The 18,072-nt window shown below is 42.5% G+C and overlaps 1 protein-coding gene across 1 annotated transcript in view; it reads left to right on the top strand.

Moving 5' to 3' along the window:
- LOC115456865 (protein FAM131C-like) overlaps positions 1–18,072 on the top strand; it is a 31,069-nt gene that overhangs the window by 2,416 nt on the left and 10,581 nt on the right. The window contains exons 2-3 of the mRNA XM_030186214.1: positions 14,367–14,512; positions 17,721–17,814. Of these exons, the coding sequence (XP_030042074.1) occupies positions 14,367–14,512; positions 17,721–17,814 (240 nt within the window). The remainder of the gene's footprint in view (positions 1–14,366; positions 14,513–17,720; positions 17,815–18,072) is intronic.

Here is an 18,072-nt window from a genome sequence, read left to right as displayed (position 1 = left end):
ACGAAAACATGGATTGTAACCAATAAGCCTCTGCAGATGTGCACGGGAAGCCACAGGGCAGTCACGCGTCTAGTGAACAGCTGTGCACAGGAGCTGGTCTGGTGAGGATTTTAGTATTTCCCAAGCATACTGTTGGGAGGGAGTTATAGAGAGGATGAAATGAAAGGGCAGGATTAAGACCGGTGAGCCTGTCGTTGGTGCTGGACAAAAAACAAAATTACTGATCCTTTAGATAGACACAGCGTAATGGGAATGAGTCAGTGTGGGCTCAACAATGAGAAATGCTGCCTTGCCAATTTATTAGGTTTTTATACAAGGTGTGAACAAAATGGATAATAGGGAGCCAGTTGATAGGCTGTATTTGGATGTTCAGTAGGCGTTTGACAAAGTACCTTATGAGAGACTCTTCAGTAAATTAGAGAGTCTTTGGATAGGAGGCAGAACCTTTTGTGCTTGGAAGTTGTTTTTGATCAAGCCTGTGGCAGCCAGAATGATGGGAAATATTTCTGTATCCTTCTGCCATATGTTCTTGGTCTCAAACTTCATTTCTTGGTACTTGAGGATCTTCCCAGTATGACAATTCTTATGATCTTATGCACTTATGCACTGCTGTCTTTATCGTGGGCAGGGATAAGAAAGGAGGGTAGTACAGCTAGATAAGGGGAGGGGAGGTAGGTGACAGAGAGGAAGTACAGGAGGCGGAGAAAGGAGGTGGCCACCGGAAGCAGTATGGGGGGGGGGGAGTGATTGCAAAGGTGCAATCGCCATTTTTGCCTGCTGCGCCAACGGCTCACCCACCCCAGCCACCCTATGTCAGGGAGGTAGGGTCCGTCGCAGCATTAGGTGGTGGGTCCTACCCTGGTAGAGTTCACAGCAGTATGTCTCAGACCAAAGCAAGGTCAAATGTCAAGTGGCTGTGACTAAAGCAAGGTCAAATGCCAAATGGTTGTTGTCCCATGATAGCAGGGGTATGGATGATGTCTAAGGTTAAGATCAGTTGCCCCTCTTGTACGGAGGGTGGGCCAGTGCCAGAGTAACAAATCACCAACGGTGCTTACCTCAGACTTGCATGGAATGGGGAGGCTGAAAGCTTCAAAAGAGCGTCAATGGTTGCGAAGGGAACATGCTTTTACGACAATCCCCTGAGCAAAGTGTATAGTACATGCCCCAGGCACAGCAGAAAAGATACACTGTGATTAAGGCAAATAGAGGGATCTGACTGTGTGACTCAAAAGGCTAGGCCACTTTGCCCCAAAATGCTCTAGATTGATAATTGAGTTGTATATATCTGATTGCTTAGTACTGTAAGATGTAGACAGGAATGAAATTGTTTGATACTGTGATTGTCTTTACGTTATATAAGTTGGAGAACGCTGCGGGAGTAATAAATTCCACTCTTTCTCGGATGTTGATTTATGTTATGTATGGCTTGGGCATGAAAGGAGAGAACTAGGTGCCACCTGACCCCAGTTTGAGAATTATGGGTAGGGCTGCACTACCGTTTGCCAGTCCAGAATGATCAGACAGATGAAATATATTAATAGAAATGAGAAAAGCTGGCAATTTTGGCAAAAGTATAATAATGGGATTTTAATTACCCCAGTAATGACTGGTTAAATGCCACATCCAAATGGCAGATGAGATTCTACGTGATGCGTATTTTGGAAGAATAATCCAAATTATAGTTATTTAATGATACGTTCCTCCCTAGGAGTCAGCACCCAAGAAAAGATCTAGGTGTCATCATGGACAATACGCTGAAACCTTCTGCCCAGTATTCGGCGGCAGCCAAAAAAGCAAACAGAATGCTAGGAATTATTAGGAGAGGGATTGAAAATAAGACCAAGAATAATATAATGCCTCTGTATCGCTCCATGGTGCAACCCCACCTTGAGTATTGAGTTCAATTCTGGTTTTGTATCTTTAAAAATATATTGCCGAATTAGAAAAGGTTCAAAGAAGGGCGACTAAAAATGATTTAAGGGCTGGAACTCCTCTCATATGAGATAAGGCTTAACAGGTTAGGACTCTTCAGCTTGAAAAAGAGACGGCTGAGGTGTGATATGATTGAGCTCTACAAAATACTGAGAGGTGTAAAAGTGAATTGATTTTTTTACTCTTTCAAAAAGTACAAAGACCAGGGGACACTCAAGGAAGTTACATGATACTACTTTTAAAACGAACAGGAGGAAATATTTTTCACTCAATGAATATTTATTTATTTATTGGGATTTTTAGCCATACAGAAACACTCGCCCTTCCAAGCTTTGCCCCGGTCAAATTCTTTTGCAGCGTTGCATCATTATAATAGTGAAAAAAGAAGTACTGTGGTAGAACCAGAGGCAATGAAAATAGCACAACCCCAGAAACATCCCCCAACTAATGACAGAATTGTGAAAAGTAGAAACTTATTGCTGCTCGGAGACTCCATTATCAGAGGCGTTAACTTAGGAGCACAGTTCAGGGGTTCCAACCTAGTGAAATGTCTTCCAGGATCTTCAGCTACAAGATGTATAGACCAAATACGGAAAGTGATCCGAGAAGACAGCGAGGCTTCTAACGCTGATGTTGTAATTCACCTGGGGACAAATGACCTGGCCAACAATAGCAAGTTTACAGCACAGAGAGCATTCCAGAAGTTTGGTGAGGGACTGAAATCTTTGGTTCGGACTGTGGCTTTTTCTGAAGTAATTCCTATGTTGGGGAGGGGAGAGGAAAGACTACGCAAAACAGAGGAATTCAATAGTGGCTTGAGTCTTGGTGTAAAGAAGAAGGTTTTAGGCACATAGGCGCATGGGGTAATACGTGGAAAAATAACAGGCTGTACTGTAATGATGGGCTACATCTTTCTGGGATGGGAAAAAGGATCCTTGGGGAGAAATTCAGACAGTATGTTTCTAGACATTTAAACTAGAGGGTGGTGGCGGGGGCAGGTCCCTGGGGGACCTTGCCCCAGGCTCGGCCCAGTCTCTCGGTGGCCCTGGATCAGAGTTAGTGATGAGTTTAGACATATCCCAAGATTCCTGACCTGTGATTTTAGGGGGAGTTCATACTTCCAAAAGGTAATTTTGAAGTTGGATAATTGTCCACTTGTGGTTTGGTAACCCCACAAGGATCTCTATTTTGTTTGGGTTCAGGCAAAGTTGTTGTTGTCGCCCATTCCAGAAGTTGTGTTTAGGGCAGGCAGTCAGGTTAACTGCATAGCTGTGGGTAGATCTGGTTCAATGGTTATGAGTAGTTGCACATCATCAGCATAGATTTAGAACTTTGTATCTATTGACCGAAGCAGCTCAGCCAGAGGCTTGAGGTAGATATCAAATAAAATGGGAGGTAGTATGGATCCCTGTGGCATCCACAGTTCAATGCCCAAGGTAATGATGTGATGTTGAAGAGAACTGATTTCTTGCCACTGATACTGTTCTGCCATTCTGTAAGCATGATATTATGATCACAGTGTTGAAGGCTGCCGAGAAATCCGCAACCTAGTATCAAGGAAGATTCCCTATCAGTTTCTGTGAAGATCATCAAGAAGGGACACAAGAACTGTCTCTGTTTCCGTATCCAGGTCTGAAGCCAGATTGACATGAGTCTAGTCACTTACGATCAGTTAGCCAGTTGTTGAGTTGAGTGCAGACTGTCCGTTCTATAAGTTTTGCCAGGAAAGGAATGTTGGAGACTGGTCGGTACTTTTCAAGCTTGTCCTGGTCCAGTAGGGGCACATCACAGCTCCTTTTAGTGTTGTTGGCCCTTCCATAAGAGAGGAGTTAACAATTTTAGTGGCCCCTTCAATGAGCCTGTTCTTGCTCATTGTACAATCTTTGCTAGGCAGGGATCAAGAGGGCAGTTTGTAGGCCGTAGACCTTTCAGGATATTTCAAGAACTTCTTCTGTGACCTGGTTGAATAGTCCCAGATGTTGTGCATGGTGGGGAAGAGGGAGTCTTCTCTTCATTAGCTGGGGGAGCTTTGATGAGACTGTCTGGAGGTCCTGATCGAGACCTTTAACTTTGTTGACAAAGTAAGTGGCAAAATCATTGCTGGTTAGTTGTGACTGGGAAGGCTGGTTCTGTTGTGGGGTTTGTATAGTAGGTTGTTTACTATTTAAATAGCCGCTTGCTTGAATTTATTTTATTTTTGTTACATTTGTACCCCGCCGCTTTCCCACTCATCGGCAGGCTCAATGCGGCTTGTTTTCAGCTTGTTCTATGCATTGAGAAAAATATTGTTTTTTGGCTGTTGTTATGGCCTGGCGGTACATTACCAAAATAGTTTAAGCTCTGGAACTTGTTGCCAGAGGATGTGATAACAGTGGTTTAAAAAAAGGTTTGGACAAGTTCCTGGAGGAAAAGTCCTTGACTACTATTGAGATAGACATGGGGAAAGCTACTGCTGTCCCTGGATCACAGCATGAATCTTTCTACTATTTGTGATTCTATGAACAGAAACAAGGGGGGGAAAAACAATCAAACGCAATATCTTACTCCACTAAGTTATAATATAAAAAGAAAGGAAAAAAACCCTGGGGACATCAGATAATCCATCATTGGCAAGGCTATTAGGTCTCCTATAGCACAAAGCTATTTCAAACCCTTGAGCCTGCTGCATGTAATCAATCTTTTGCCTCCAGTGGCTAAAACCTGTACAATAATATTTAATCTTTATTTTAAACTTGTATTCAAAATGCATTAGACTTACAAAGGTATTGAAAAATTCCTGCAAAAACAAAAATTGTTTATATATAAACTGCTTCTAAAGAATGTTTCATACGAGGCTGTAAACATAAAACCTCATGACAACTGCATTTAAACACATAAATGCAAAAATCAATCAGTGAAAGAAATATGAGGCAGAGAAGGAAAATAGCGTCTATTTATACCGCATTAGCAGGCTCAGCGCTGGCTATGACGCTGTTACACCCGATGCTGATGATCCTATTAAATGCAGCGTTTCAATCAAATGACCTGCTTCTGGGGATCTTGGACTGTCGCTAAACTGAAAACAAAGAGAAAAATCAGTACAAAACATTACTATCAACAGAGAAAACAGAACAGCATCATAAGTACTCACTGCAAATTTAAGCTGCGGCAAGACGCCGTCCGAGGTAACTGACTCAAGGGGCGGGCATTGCTAAATTTAAAAGCCCTGTAGAATGTAATGAGATATACCAAAAAAAACAAGGAAAACATTTTTAAAAAATAAATAAAATAAATGGAAAAGTCATCTTAAAAAAAAACTCTCCCAAAAATATAAAAATATAAAAAGTAAGCAAGTGATCACACATCGCTAGTTCGATTTAGACCCTTAGGTGTTACAGTATCCAAGAACTGTATCCAGCGATGTTCTTTCATACACAGAATGCATCTATATTGCCTCCTTGTGGTGACAGATGAACTTGCTCTAAAGAGACAGTGCTCAATTAAAGTGCAGCAAAATCTCTGCACTTAAGGCAGCTTTTATGTTCCGAAATCCTAATTTTCAACGCACGCATTGTTTCCCCTATGTATTCTACGGAACGCGTGCAACCAAAGAGCATAGGTCACCTGAGGAGAATTGCAGTTCGTAGATGTTCAGTTAAGAACAACTACGAACTGCAATAAATGGGACGATCATTCAAAAGTAATGTAGCTCCTGAAAAAGAATTGCAGCAAACGCTGCACTGTGTACGAGGAACATGTCCAATCACATCTTGAGGCATCGATGCAGTACAATGCGCAGGTAATAAGAAGGAACCAACATATCATGGAGGTTTCTCCCTCTTCTAAATGCAAAAAGTGGAGGAAGATTGCAAATTAGAATGTAGTCCCAAAATATGCCAATTTCAAATAACTGACCGTACTGTACTTGCTCCAGGTGAATAAGGAAGCATACATGTGGACTCAACCCGAGTGTTCATGAGATGATGGTAAAACAAGATGTTCAAGGGCAGCCCATCTAGCTCACTTGTATGCTATGCTCTATTATTATCTAAACCGGGTAGCCACGTTGAAAACATCTGTGAGACATTACCTTTGGCTTGCTCTTAAACTGAGCTGTAAGTGGCACAAAGTCACTTGAGTCTTAAAAAATGTCCCACTGGAATACTCGCATCGATTTTCCGGTGGAATGTGCATTCTGTAAAAGAGTGTTCCGATCAGTGAGATTACGGTAAACTATATAGGCTAACCCAGTTTGTGTCTTAGTTGCCCAAAGATCCAAAAAGGAGATCTGATGTGTATGAAATTGGTACAAAAACTTTAAATGTGAGTCACAATTGTTCAGCCAGGTAAAGAACGTTGTCAAACTTGTGACATCCCCAACCCATAACATGAACACATCATCAATGAAGCATCTCCAAAATAAAATCTGCTGACAAAAAGGAGTTGTAGATAAAAAAAATCTTTCTCAAACTCCGAGATATGTAGATTAGCTTCATCAGGTGCAACAGTGGCACCCATTTCAGTGCCTTTAATCTGAAAAAAGTACTTATCTTGAAACAAAAGTTCTTCGTAAGAACTAGTCTCAACAAACCGATGAGAAACGTCATTGGTGGATGTAAATCCTGTCTTTGAGTGTTCAATATATGTTCTACGACTCGAAAACTCTCTTCTTGGGAATGTTCGTATATAATGCCTCAATGCCGGCTGTAACGAGCAATATCTCCTTAGTTGGATCAAAGGAACAAGCATCTAATTGCAGCATGAAATCTATTGGAATCTTTAAATAGGAAGGGTTACCTGACAAACCAGAGGTCTGAAAAGTGTCAATATAATTGAAAGGGGCTCTAGTAGAGAACCCCTGCCAGAAATAATTTGCCGTCCAGGGGGGTGTTGAAGATTCTTATGAATTTAGGGAGCACGTAGATTACAGGCATAATTGGCAAAGGGACACACAAAAACTGACTTTCCCACTGAGTAATAAACTGGTGTTCCAAGCCTTCTTTAACTACATATCCACTAGAATTTTTATCTGGCTTGTGGGTTTGAAATAGCTTTGTGCTATTGGAGACTAATAGCCTTGCCACTGATGGATATATGATGCCCCCAGGGCCTTTTTCCCTCTCTTTTTTAAGATTGTGTCACAGAGTTTCCTGTTCCCTTGGGTATAATATTTGAGATTCTCATCTGTGTTTATAAATGCGCGCTATAGGCATGTTAGCGTTTTAATGCGTGTCAAACGCTAACGCGCCTATAGGAATGTATTGGCACATTAGAATTTAACGTACCTTAACTTTAAAGGTGCGTTAAAATACGCTAACGCGTATTAGTAACCATACCCCTCTGCCAGGTACTTGTGATCTGAATTGGCCACTGCTGGAAGCAAGAATACTGGGCTAACTGGACCACTTGTCTGACCCAGTATGGCCATTCTTTGGTTCTTATATTTAATTATTTCCTTTTACAAGTCCAAGTTCAAGGAGAATTGCGTATCAGGCATACAAGTTATGTCCTGCCCAAAGAGTCCTTTTAGAAGTAAATGGTACCTGGAAATATCTGTTAAGTCCAAGAATTTGGTCTCTTTCGTAGGCATTTTCTGACTCCTAGGAAGAATGCTGGCTAAGAGGAGAAAGGAGATCCTGTTAAGACAACCCTGTCGCATACCCACCCCTATTTTCCTGCTAAGAGGAGAAGGGAGACTCTGGTTCAGTGAGTGAAGGAAGCTTGCTTTGGACAGAACAATATTCTAAAACAATTTTCAGTCTGGTTTTGAGCTTTCACTGGATTGGGGATGGAGGAACTTTCTGAAGCTTCTACCAGAAATACTTTGTGCAAAGCTGGGGGGGTGACATGTTCATATTGCAGCATGTCTGAGTCAGTCTTTCATCCTTCCAAGGAAGCCAGTGTTATATTTTACATATCCGGCCGGGTGTCCAGGGTTAAGGAGCTGCGTAAGGAACAATTATGTTATTGTGAAATGATTCAGCTGCTGAGGAGCTTGTTAAGAGCCTCAGACAGCTACCAAATGCAGGAGCCCTCTTTATACCTGCCGCTTTCCATTAAAATCAATTGAAAGAGAACAACCTCTCTCCCCCACCCCTTCTCATTTATGCTTTTCCTTGCAGAGGGAGCCTTTCGGGTGAAAGACCTGCTGTGTTTCTGCCTTCTGTACAAAGAGGCCCCCTCCCCTCCCCTCTCTCCAGCCTTTTCAGTTGCTCACTGCCATCAGCCAAATAATTTCAACTGGCCTTCCCTGGAACACAGACCCTGCAAATCCTGAAATGCCCCCACCGGGTGAGGAGGGGGAGGGGGGAACCGGACCTGGCACAATTCCACAAATCACAGGATAAATGTTACAATGGCTGTGAATTCACACATGACATTAGTCCTGAAATGTAAAAGCATTAATCCATACAGGGGACAATACTCTCTAACTGACTAAAGTTAGGCGCTGGGATAATGTGCCCTAAGTGCGAATTCTTTATCGGCAATTGCGTGCGCAAGTACTGCTATGGAATACTAGTGTAAGTGCGCAGTTACATACGAGCAAGATCAGTGGCTGGTGTAAATGCTTGCACCTAACTCCTGCCAGTATTCTACAACCCATGGGGCTATTGCCCTCCCAGGTCCACACCCCTTGAACGCCTCCATGCTCCTCTGAGGTCCATGCTCCTCCCTGGTTCACACCCTAACCTGGCCATGCCCCTCCCAGATCCATGCCCCATGATTCATGCCCCACCCAGGTCCACACCCCTGGCCTGCCCATGTCCCTCACAGGTCCACACCCCTTGACACCTCCATGCTCCTCTGAGGTCTGTGCTCCAACTCACCCATGCCCCTCCCAGGTCCACACCCTAACCTGCCCATGCCCCTCCCAGGTCCACGCCCCTGATTCATGTCCCCTCTCAGGTCCACACCCTGGCCTGCCCATGTCCCTCACAGGCCCACACCCCTTTAGAGGGGGGCAAGATTCCCCCGGCCCAACCTCCAAGGAGGGGGGGGGGGGGGCGGCACTGGGCAAGGTTTCCCAAGGGAGCAGAACCTTCTTCCTGTCTGCCTGCTTCCAGGTCTGTCTTTCTCCTGCTCCTGGTGTACCAGGACCCGGGATACCAAGGAAGATAAGGGGGCGGGGTTGGCTGCCTGAGTGTCAGGGGTGACCCAAGTGTGAGGGGGAGGAATGGCACTGCAGCGGCCCAGGTGGTGGAGGCGGTCCTTCCCCAGCATCGTCTCTTGGTGGCTCTGGAATAGCTCTTAGTGCTCCAGTTTTTCAGTGCCAAATTTTTTGGCCCCATTTATTGAATTCGCTCCTAATTGTAAAGTAGGTTACAGAATTAGGGGAGTTTGAATGTTGACAAGTCATCGGCTGTGTGGATCTCTCGGAAGGAACATGCGTTAAGGGTGCTGCCTGTGATTTATGATAGATCACTCCCACTATTACATGACTTAGTAACTTTGGGCCGATATTCAGACCGCAGGAGTTAGAGCGGCTAACTCTCACGGTTGGCGCTGAGCCTGGATATTCAATGCCGGAGCTGTTTCCGGTGACCGGCATTGAATATCTGGTTTATTTTGGCCAGTTTAAAGATAACTGGCTAAGTTGATATTCAGACTTAGCCAGTTAGTTTTAAACTGGCCAAAGATATACCATGTTTTTCATGAGGGCCAAATATGGCCACTAAACTGGCTTTAAAAATAGGTGGATTGCCAGTTATATCGGGCGATATAACCGGCTATCTGCTAGCCACTAACTGGAGACATTCAGCAGGGGATAGCTGGTTAAACGTTATTTAACCGGTCAGCAGCTGTTCTGGCCAGTTAAATAGCGCTGAATATCAGTGGGGGGGGGGGGGGGGGGGGGGGGGGGGGGGGTGGTTGGGTTTTCGATGTAATGATATGATGAAGTTCAATTTACAGTTCAGTAATGTTGTGAAGTCTTACTTTTTCCGTCTTAGAATGATACGTCATTTGAGATCCGGATTGTTAAAAGTTGTTCATGCCTTAGTAAAAAGTAGGTTTGATTACTGCGATTCTCCTTTTCAAGCACTTAGTTAAAACTGGTGGAGAACAGGGCAGTATGATCAATATTACGCCTGTTTTGCACCAGTTGCGTTGGCTTCCTGTGACAGCACATATAGTTTTTTAAGATTTTATATTTGGTCTATAAGTCATAGCATTGGGATCTTCCAGTTTACATCTCACAGAAGCTGAAGAAATATGTACCTCAACAGACTCTTTGGTTGTCACAAGAGAGTCTCCTTCAGCTTCCAACTCTTGATGAGATCAAAATGTCAGCTATCACAGGAAGGGATAGTTTTCTTATACTGGTCCATCTTGGTGGAATTCATTGCCCAATGAGATTCGTGTTGCTTCTTCTTATTTGGGTTTTGATAAACTTTGGCTTTTTCAGCAGTGTTTTCCTTCATCAGGACTTTTGTAAATATCCTTGAAAACTTGGCGATGTTAGTATAGACTTGACTCTGCATTTAGTGTTGTTTTGCGTTATTGTAACTTTGATTGTACACCGCTTTTTCATTTTGTAAAATTATTAAATCAATCAAATCAGTCGTGTAATGCATCATGGAGCAATTGAAGGGCTTATTTATTTATTTATTTGTTTATTTATTATGTCATTTATACCCCACATTTTCCCAACTGTGTCAGACCCAATGTGGCTTACATTGCACCGCAAAGGCGGCCGCCAGTACAGTAAATTAAGCTAATACATCATTAAACCTGCATAAGACATAAAGGAGAGGATGGGGAAGGAAAGAAAGGAACAGGAAACCAGGGAGAGAAGGAAGGGTGGATGAGTCCAAAATTGCCATTATATTGATGTGACTCAAGAGGTGGAGACACATGCTGAGTCTTTGGGGTAGGCTTTTCCAAATAACAAAGTCTTAAGAGATTTCCTGAAATGTAGATGATTGTGAATTGTTTTTATAGCTTTTGGCAAGGAATTCCATAATTGTGAGCTGATGAAGGAGAAGGATGAAGCATATGTGGATTTATACTTTAGCCCGTTGTGGGTTGGATAGTGAAGGTTAGGTATGAACGGAATAGTCTTAATGCATTCCTCGGTGGCAGGCTGATTAGGTCAATCATGTAGTCAAGGACTTCACCATAGATAATTTTGTGTACTAGGGAGCAGATATCCGCTACGTTTTTAGGCAAAAAACTTTCACAAGGACAAAGTATATTGTTATCTAGCAGTGGAATTAATTGTTGAGATGAAAGGTTTGTTTGTCGTTCACCTGTAGCCAAGTTAAACTAAGATTTGTTTCCCAAATCGGTGAAATCCAGGAGGATGTTAAACCAGTTAAGTCTTGTACTAGGTAGCAGCCAATAATGTGCTACATCACATTGCATTTTTCATACGGTGTTTGATTAGGATCGTATTCCTTTCCTTCGGCTGAGATGCTGGGCATGTTTATTTTGGATCAATATTTTCACACGACCCCTGATGCAGGCGCTGTGCGCTGAATCACGGCCTGTGTCAGGTCATTGATGTACAAGTTTGATCTACGTTGTGAATTAAAATAACTTGTTCTGTTTTTGAAGTCTCTTTCGTGCTTTGGACATATTTGGATAAACAGTCAACGGAAAAATGTGATGCAGTTTTTTTAACCTTAGTTCAATGTTTTTGATATGTTGTTGCACCTAATACATCACATGATTCAATGTAAAGATTTATGTGATAAGACTGGCATAGAATGAAATGCATAGGTTTCTCTAAAATTCAACATGCTTTTACATATATAACACATAACTCATGCAAAATTGTAAACACTTCTAATTATTGTGGGAAATGAAAAATATTTATGTTTATGAAAGACTGATTTTTCTCTGATGCAACTAAAATGGACTTAGTGGGGGGGGGGGGTTGTTGTTACATTTGTACCCCGCGCTTTCCCACTCATGGCAGGCTCAATGCGTAAACCCTTGAATTCTATCTGGTTGATATTGAAAATGATTTAACCGGCCGCTGATTGGCCTAATCGCTTGTTCGGGGTGTATCCGCTTATTTCCCACAGCACTTAACCAAGTATCGCTGCTGAAGGTAACCGGGTAGCACCTAAATGAAAACCAGCTGTTTTTGGGGTGTTCCAGGGGCAAAGTCAGCAGTTGGCTGGTTAAGTGCAGACATTCCGCATGTAATTGTTTCTCCTTTATTAAAATTTGCTATACCGCTTTCGTTGTGAGAAAATTACGGTGGCTACAGATAAAATGACAATAAAACAGGAAACCAGAAAGGAACGCCAGTAACTGGATAGGAAAGATATATTTATTTATTTATTTATTGGGATTTATTAACCGCCTTTATGAAGAGATTCACCCAATGCAGTGTATAGCAGATACAGTTTAACATAAAACTTACAATTTTGTTAACAGCATAACAATAATAAAATAACCAAGAATAAACATAAATACAATAAATGAGGTAAACTTGAAAACAGTACATTGAAAGCTAATAATAGAAGTACCGTGAAACAGTATAAAAAATACACACATTTAACAGCACTGGAATTCAAATACCAGAGATATAATGCAATGTTAGCGATTTGTCGGCAAAGCGTTTTCTTTGCATAGAAACTATTTACTGATGATTTGCCTTGAGGATTTATCTGGGGATACGAACGACATGACAAGTCCTTAACCCCCTGATGCAGGCCAGTAGGGCCGAAACACAAGACATGTCGGGTCTCCCTTGTCATAGAACCCTTTTGAAGATTGCTTTTAATAAAGAGAATTTCGACACCGTCGGCGGGAGGCTTTTTCGTTTTTGTTTCATCTATTGTTTTGTGCTTGGTATGTTCCATCCATGGCATTTGTTTCTTCCGTTTGTGACTGGCCCCATTTATAAACATTTGACATGTCACCTTTCAGTGGAGACAGTAAAAGTGGTTTACACCAGGGGTGTCCAACCTCAGCCCTCGCCAGGTCGGTTTTCAGGATTTCCCCAATGAATATGCATTACTTAATACTAATGAACGGGTTAAACATACAATAATTAGTCACAAAGTATCAACTCTCCATATCATTTGTTCAAAAGATTTGAAAACACACATTTGTACTCAATAATATGCAGTATAACATCTGTAGCATTTATTACCATCAACACATTTCATTCATACACAACCAGTAAAGTCCAAAATATTTCCTTTCCATACAAAAAGTCCCAATAGCAGCTGCAGTAATTATAGACACCAAACAATGTGTACGTACACTAGAGAACAGTCTTGTAATCTCAACACACTTGACGTGTCCACCTTGCACTGCCCAATAATGTGTCCAAGCAGCTGGAACAAATCCCAACTTCAATGAAAAAGTCAATTGTCGAACTTCATCTGGATGTTCCAACAAACAAATAAATGTCTTTCTTTGGTCCCCAAACAACGTGCACAATTACACAAAATCTCATGCAATACAACTCTTAAATATAAGTCAATTTTAGACAAATACCTTAAACAACCTCACTTGACCATCAGGCACACCATAGCTTGCTCCAGCTTCCAGTGTGATAACGTCATCGCATTGCATCAGATGATCCTACGTTAGACCCTACTACCTTTTATAGAGACATTAACAGGGGCCAATCGATCTCCTTATTGAGCCCGTTGGACATTTATCTGTTTGTAGGTGCCTCAATGCCACACAGTAAAAGCCAATTGGGCATGTGGGCTCCTGAAATCTAAAGGCCACAGTTACACCATCCATAGAACTACGTAATGTATACTATTTTGTGAATGGCACATGTGCGTGACCCTGCCCCATATTCTGTCACTTAGGCACACCCTACGCTGCCACTTAACCTCATACATTCACTTGTGTGAGTGATGCCTAACTGCGGATGCCCAGGTCTAGAATCGCCCTTCACACATTTTTTCAGGGATGAACGGGGCAGCAGAGTGAGGCACGTACCACCGGATTCTAGAAAGGTGATCCTGAAGTGCGCAACTTAATTGGTTAATGAGCCCTTAACAAGCAATAATTGGACGCTAACAATCAATTATTGACGTTAATTGGCACCAATTAGAAGTTGCGCATCTACCTGAGCGCTATTCTCTTACACTGACCGCCTGATATTTAAAATAAAATGGCTGCTAAAACGGCCAGGCCACGTTTCGCCTCACCAGAGGCTGCATCAGGGGCGAAAACAGCCATTGCGGTTCCAAAAGCCACAAACACGCAATAGAGCTAAAATCCAATGAAAGCAGCAAGTCAGCCTTGCTCACAGCTTTCGGGGTAGATAAGAAGTACAGGAACCGTCTCCCTCATTTAAGAGTTCTTTTACATTTTTCTTAAATAAAGAGAAATGAATCGGGATATTAAAACATGGCTGAAGTCTTTCCAAAATTTGGGTGCTTGAAAAGCAAGAAATTTATCAAATATATTCTGCTGATACGAATAGTCTGAAACGTCTAGACCTGGACACTGCTTTCTTCCCTGTCCTTTAGAATTCTTCACAAGTACCCAGAAAGAATATTCCACCACCAGCAACTCCATCCACACAGAGTGTCTCCCCACTTCAGCCACAGCCGAGAGCCAGCATCAATCCACAGCTACAGATGGAACTCCGGCCCAGGAGGATGAAGTTAAGAAGGTAACGGCCCGGCCGGGAGGGACTGAACTCAAAGTCAGAAGCCCTCTGGCCAATTCAGCACATAACCTTTAAAAAGGAAAGAGAAAGAAAAGAGAGAATTAGATACTTAGGCAGGAGATAGAAAAGATAAAGTAACAGGAGATAGATAGATAGAAAATAAGGGTGACTAACTTAAGGAGAAACTTCACATGAAGTAAGAAAAAGTGGAGGAAAATGAGCTCAGCACAGATGTTAACATGTCAATAAACACACGTAAAATGGTGCACATGAAATTACCCTTCATGTGAGCATATATGTGATGGACCTTTATGCAGCTTGGATGTAGTTGTATTCTGAGGGGCAGATTTGGGATGAGCATGGTTAGAGTGGCAATTTATGCGTGTTCTTCATAACATATATGCATTTGCATATACTGTGTGCATATATTTACCCCGGCTCCCAAGCAAATGTAAACGTCCACAGGTTTATTACAGCTGAAAGTTTGGCTGCTTTTTTTAGGCAGTTGTACAAAGACACATGGTTCTAGGTGTCTGCTCTTACAGACCGATAAAGACACGTGGTTCTAGATGTCTGCTCTTAAAGGTTGATAAAGACACATGGTTCTAGGTGTCTGCTCTTACAGATCAATAGACATGTAGTACTAGGTCTCTGATGACACATGGTTCTAGGTGTCTGCTCTTAAAGGTGAATAAAACACATAGTTTTAGGTGTATTCTCTTACAGATTGATAAAGACACATGATTCTAGGTGCCTGCTGTTACAGATTGATAAAGACACATGGTTCTAGGTGTCTGCTCTTACAGATCGATAAAGACACATGGTGTTAGGTGTCTGCTCTTACAGATCGATAAAGACACATGGTTCTAGGTGTCTGCTCTTACAGATTGATAATGACACATGGTTCTATGTGTCTGCAGAAATACAGACACGTGGTTCTAGGTGTCTAATCTTACAGACCGATAAAGATGTGTGGTTCTAGGTGTCTGCTCTTACAGGTTGATAAAGACACATGGTTCTAGGTGTCTGCTCTTACAGATCGATAAAGACACATGGTTCTAGGTGTCTGCTCTTACAGATCGATAAAGACACATGGTGTTAGGTGTCTGCTCTTACAGATCGATAAAGACACATGGTTCTAGGTGTCTGCTCTTACAGATCGATAAAGACACATGGTTCTAGGTGTCTGCTCTTACAGATTGATAAAGACACATGGTGCGAGGTGTCTGCTCTTATAGATCGATAAAGACACATGGTTCTAGGTGTCTGCTCTTACAGATTGATAAAGACACATGGTGCGAGGTGTCTGCTCTTATAGATCGATAAAGACACATGGTTCTAGGTGTCTGCTCTTACAGATTGATAAAGACACATGGTGCAAGGTGTCTTGCTCTTACAGCTCAATTTGTAGTAGACAATGAATGCTTTTTAGAGCTTCTTCAGGTGCATGATGAATAAAATGATTTGTTCTTACAGTTAGGCTGGCACTAAAGTGTAGTGAGATATGTTGGTAATGAGATTGTGGACGTCACTAATGGACATCTGTATTTACAAAGCACAGTGTGCTATGTTTAGTGTTTATATTGAGAAATTGCATTTACATAGTAAGATAGTAAATGATGGCAGATAAAGGCCCACATGGTCCATCCAGTCTGCCTATCAAGACAGCCAGAGCTGTACCTGCCACTTGGTGCAGATTACAATCCTTTACGATCAAATACTGACATCGCAAATAGTCAGTGATTCACCATGAAAGGGAAACAGTTTGACACCCGAAAGATGTACAATAGGTGTGTAGATGGTGTCACTAAGCAGGAGAGTAGCCAGGCCTCAGGTTTCTGCCCCTCCCCCCCGAATAACCCAATATACCTGAGTTGGCGGGGGCCCCAAGCCCCACCAGTGGAAGCCCTCCTCCTGCCAAAGCCGCCTCCACCCCTGTGCATGCTTGGTTTTCGCACATACATGGGAGTGGGGTAGACCTCCCTTGCGCATGCTCAGTTTCACAAAAAAACAAAGCATGAGAGATCCTGGCATGGAAGCGGCCCAGGAAATGCATCAGTCTTCGGTTGGTAGAGGGCCTCCACTGGTGGGTCTTGGGGACCCTCGCCAGCCAAAGCAGAAGACAGCACCTCAATTTGGGGGAGGGGGGAACAGGCCCCCAAGGCCCTCTCGTGGCTACAGCACTGGAACTAAGTCTAGGGAAACACACTGGGCTCGAGATCCAGGATCCCTCATTTTCTACTGATATGATGAGCACAAAAAGCATATAGAAAGCAAATTTATTCAGCACAGCAACAAAGATTTTAAAAAAACTTCAAACAGAAATAAAGGTTTCTAGAACAGTCATTTTCCTAACTCTATTTCATAATACAAATACGAGGATAATAAAATGAATGGAAGTCAGAGCACATACTCCCTATTGGCAAAAGCCACCTGTAAACCCAGCTGTAATAGTGATCACAGAACCTTAGTATCTTGGTAGAGTCATCTCCTCAAAGTGATAGTTGGAACAGTAGGGGCTGGGTAGGAGGTATGCATGAGAACATCAAAGCATTTCATTGATAGTCTAACAGGATGGGTGTTGGTAGGTGAGGGAAGAGGGAGATAAACAGAGAAATACAACTTTATGGTTTATAATGGGCTAGAAAACCCAGCTCTTTGTTAAGTCCTGCCTGTTGGGTGTCAAAGTATTCAATCATTCTGACTTCAAAGGTCTTACGTTCCTGTATTGTTTTAAAGTTACCTTTCAGGATTCTTACTATGAAATCACTGGTACAGTGTTCTGGTCTGGTAAAGTGCTGCCCCACAGGGGTAGGAACCCTGCTGGCACCAGTATTCTTCATGTGATGTCTATGTAAATTAAATCTTGTCTTAAACATCTGGCCTGTTTCTCCAATATAGCATCCTTCGTTACATTTTTTACACTGAATGATATATACCATGTTGGAAGATGAGCACGTGAAAGACTGACGAAGTTGATGTGAATTTAGACGAGTGGTCCCTAGCAAGTGATTTATATTTGTTACTGCCCTTATATTGTGGGTCACCTCAACAAAGAACAGCACTGAAAACTTGTTCATGGAGCCCTGATCACAACCAGCCTGAAGTGGGACAGCCGAGGGTTCTGGACAAATCAAACCATACAAGGCTTTTCCTGCTAAGGAACCTCCAGTTGCCTCTAATTGTTTGTTTGTTTCTCTTTCCTCTTCAGAAATGCTTTCAGACTTCTAATGGCTTCCTCTCCGAGTCCAAGCCTGTATCCAATAACTACGACATCACAGCGCTCGCAACCTCCTCTCTGGTGGGTAGGTAAAACGCAGTCTGCCCTTTCCTCGTTCTTGTCTCATTTGCTTCTAGAATATTCTGTGAATATTATCCTTCTCCCCTCCCCTTTACAACATGGGTTCTTCTGCCTGCAGGTGGGGTTAATTCAGGGAGAGGAAGTACATGTAGGGGGACTTGCATTTCTAAATCCCCACAAATACATTTCATTTACATCTGTTTTAGAGCCCCACTCAATTTCCCTTTAGAAATATGCTTGCATTTCCGTAGGTACAAGAGAG

The sequence above is a fragment of the Microcaecilia unicolor genome, chromosome 13 (genome assembly GCF_901765095.1).
Source record: "Microcaecilia unicolor chromosome 13, aMicUni1.1, whole genome shotgun sequence".
Taxonomy (NCBI): domain Eukaryota; kingdom Metazoa; phylum Chordata; class Amphibia; order Gymnophiona; family Siphonopidae; genus Microcaecilia; species Microcaecilia unicolor.
The sequence above is the reverse complement of the archived record's forward strand: the minus strand, read 5'-3'. Positions and strand labels throughout refer to the sequence as shown.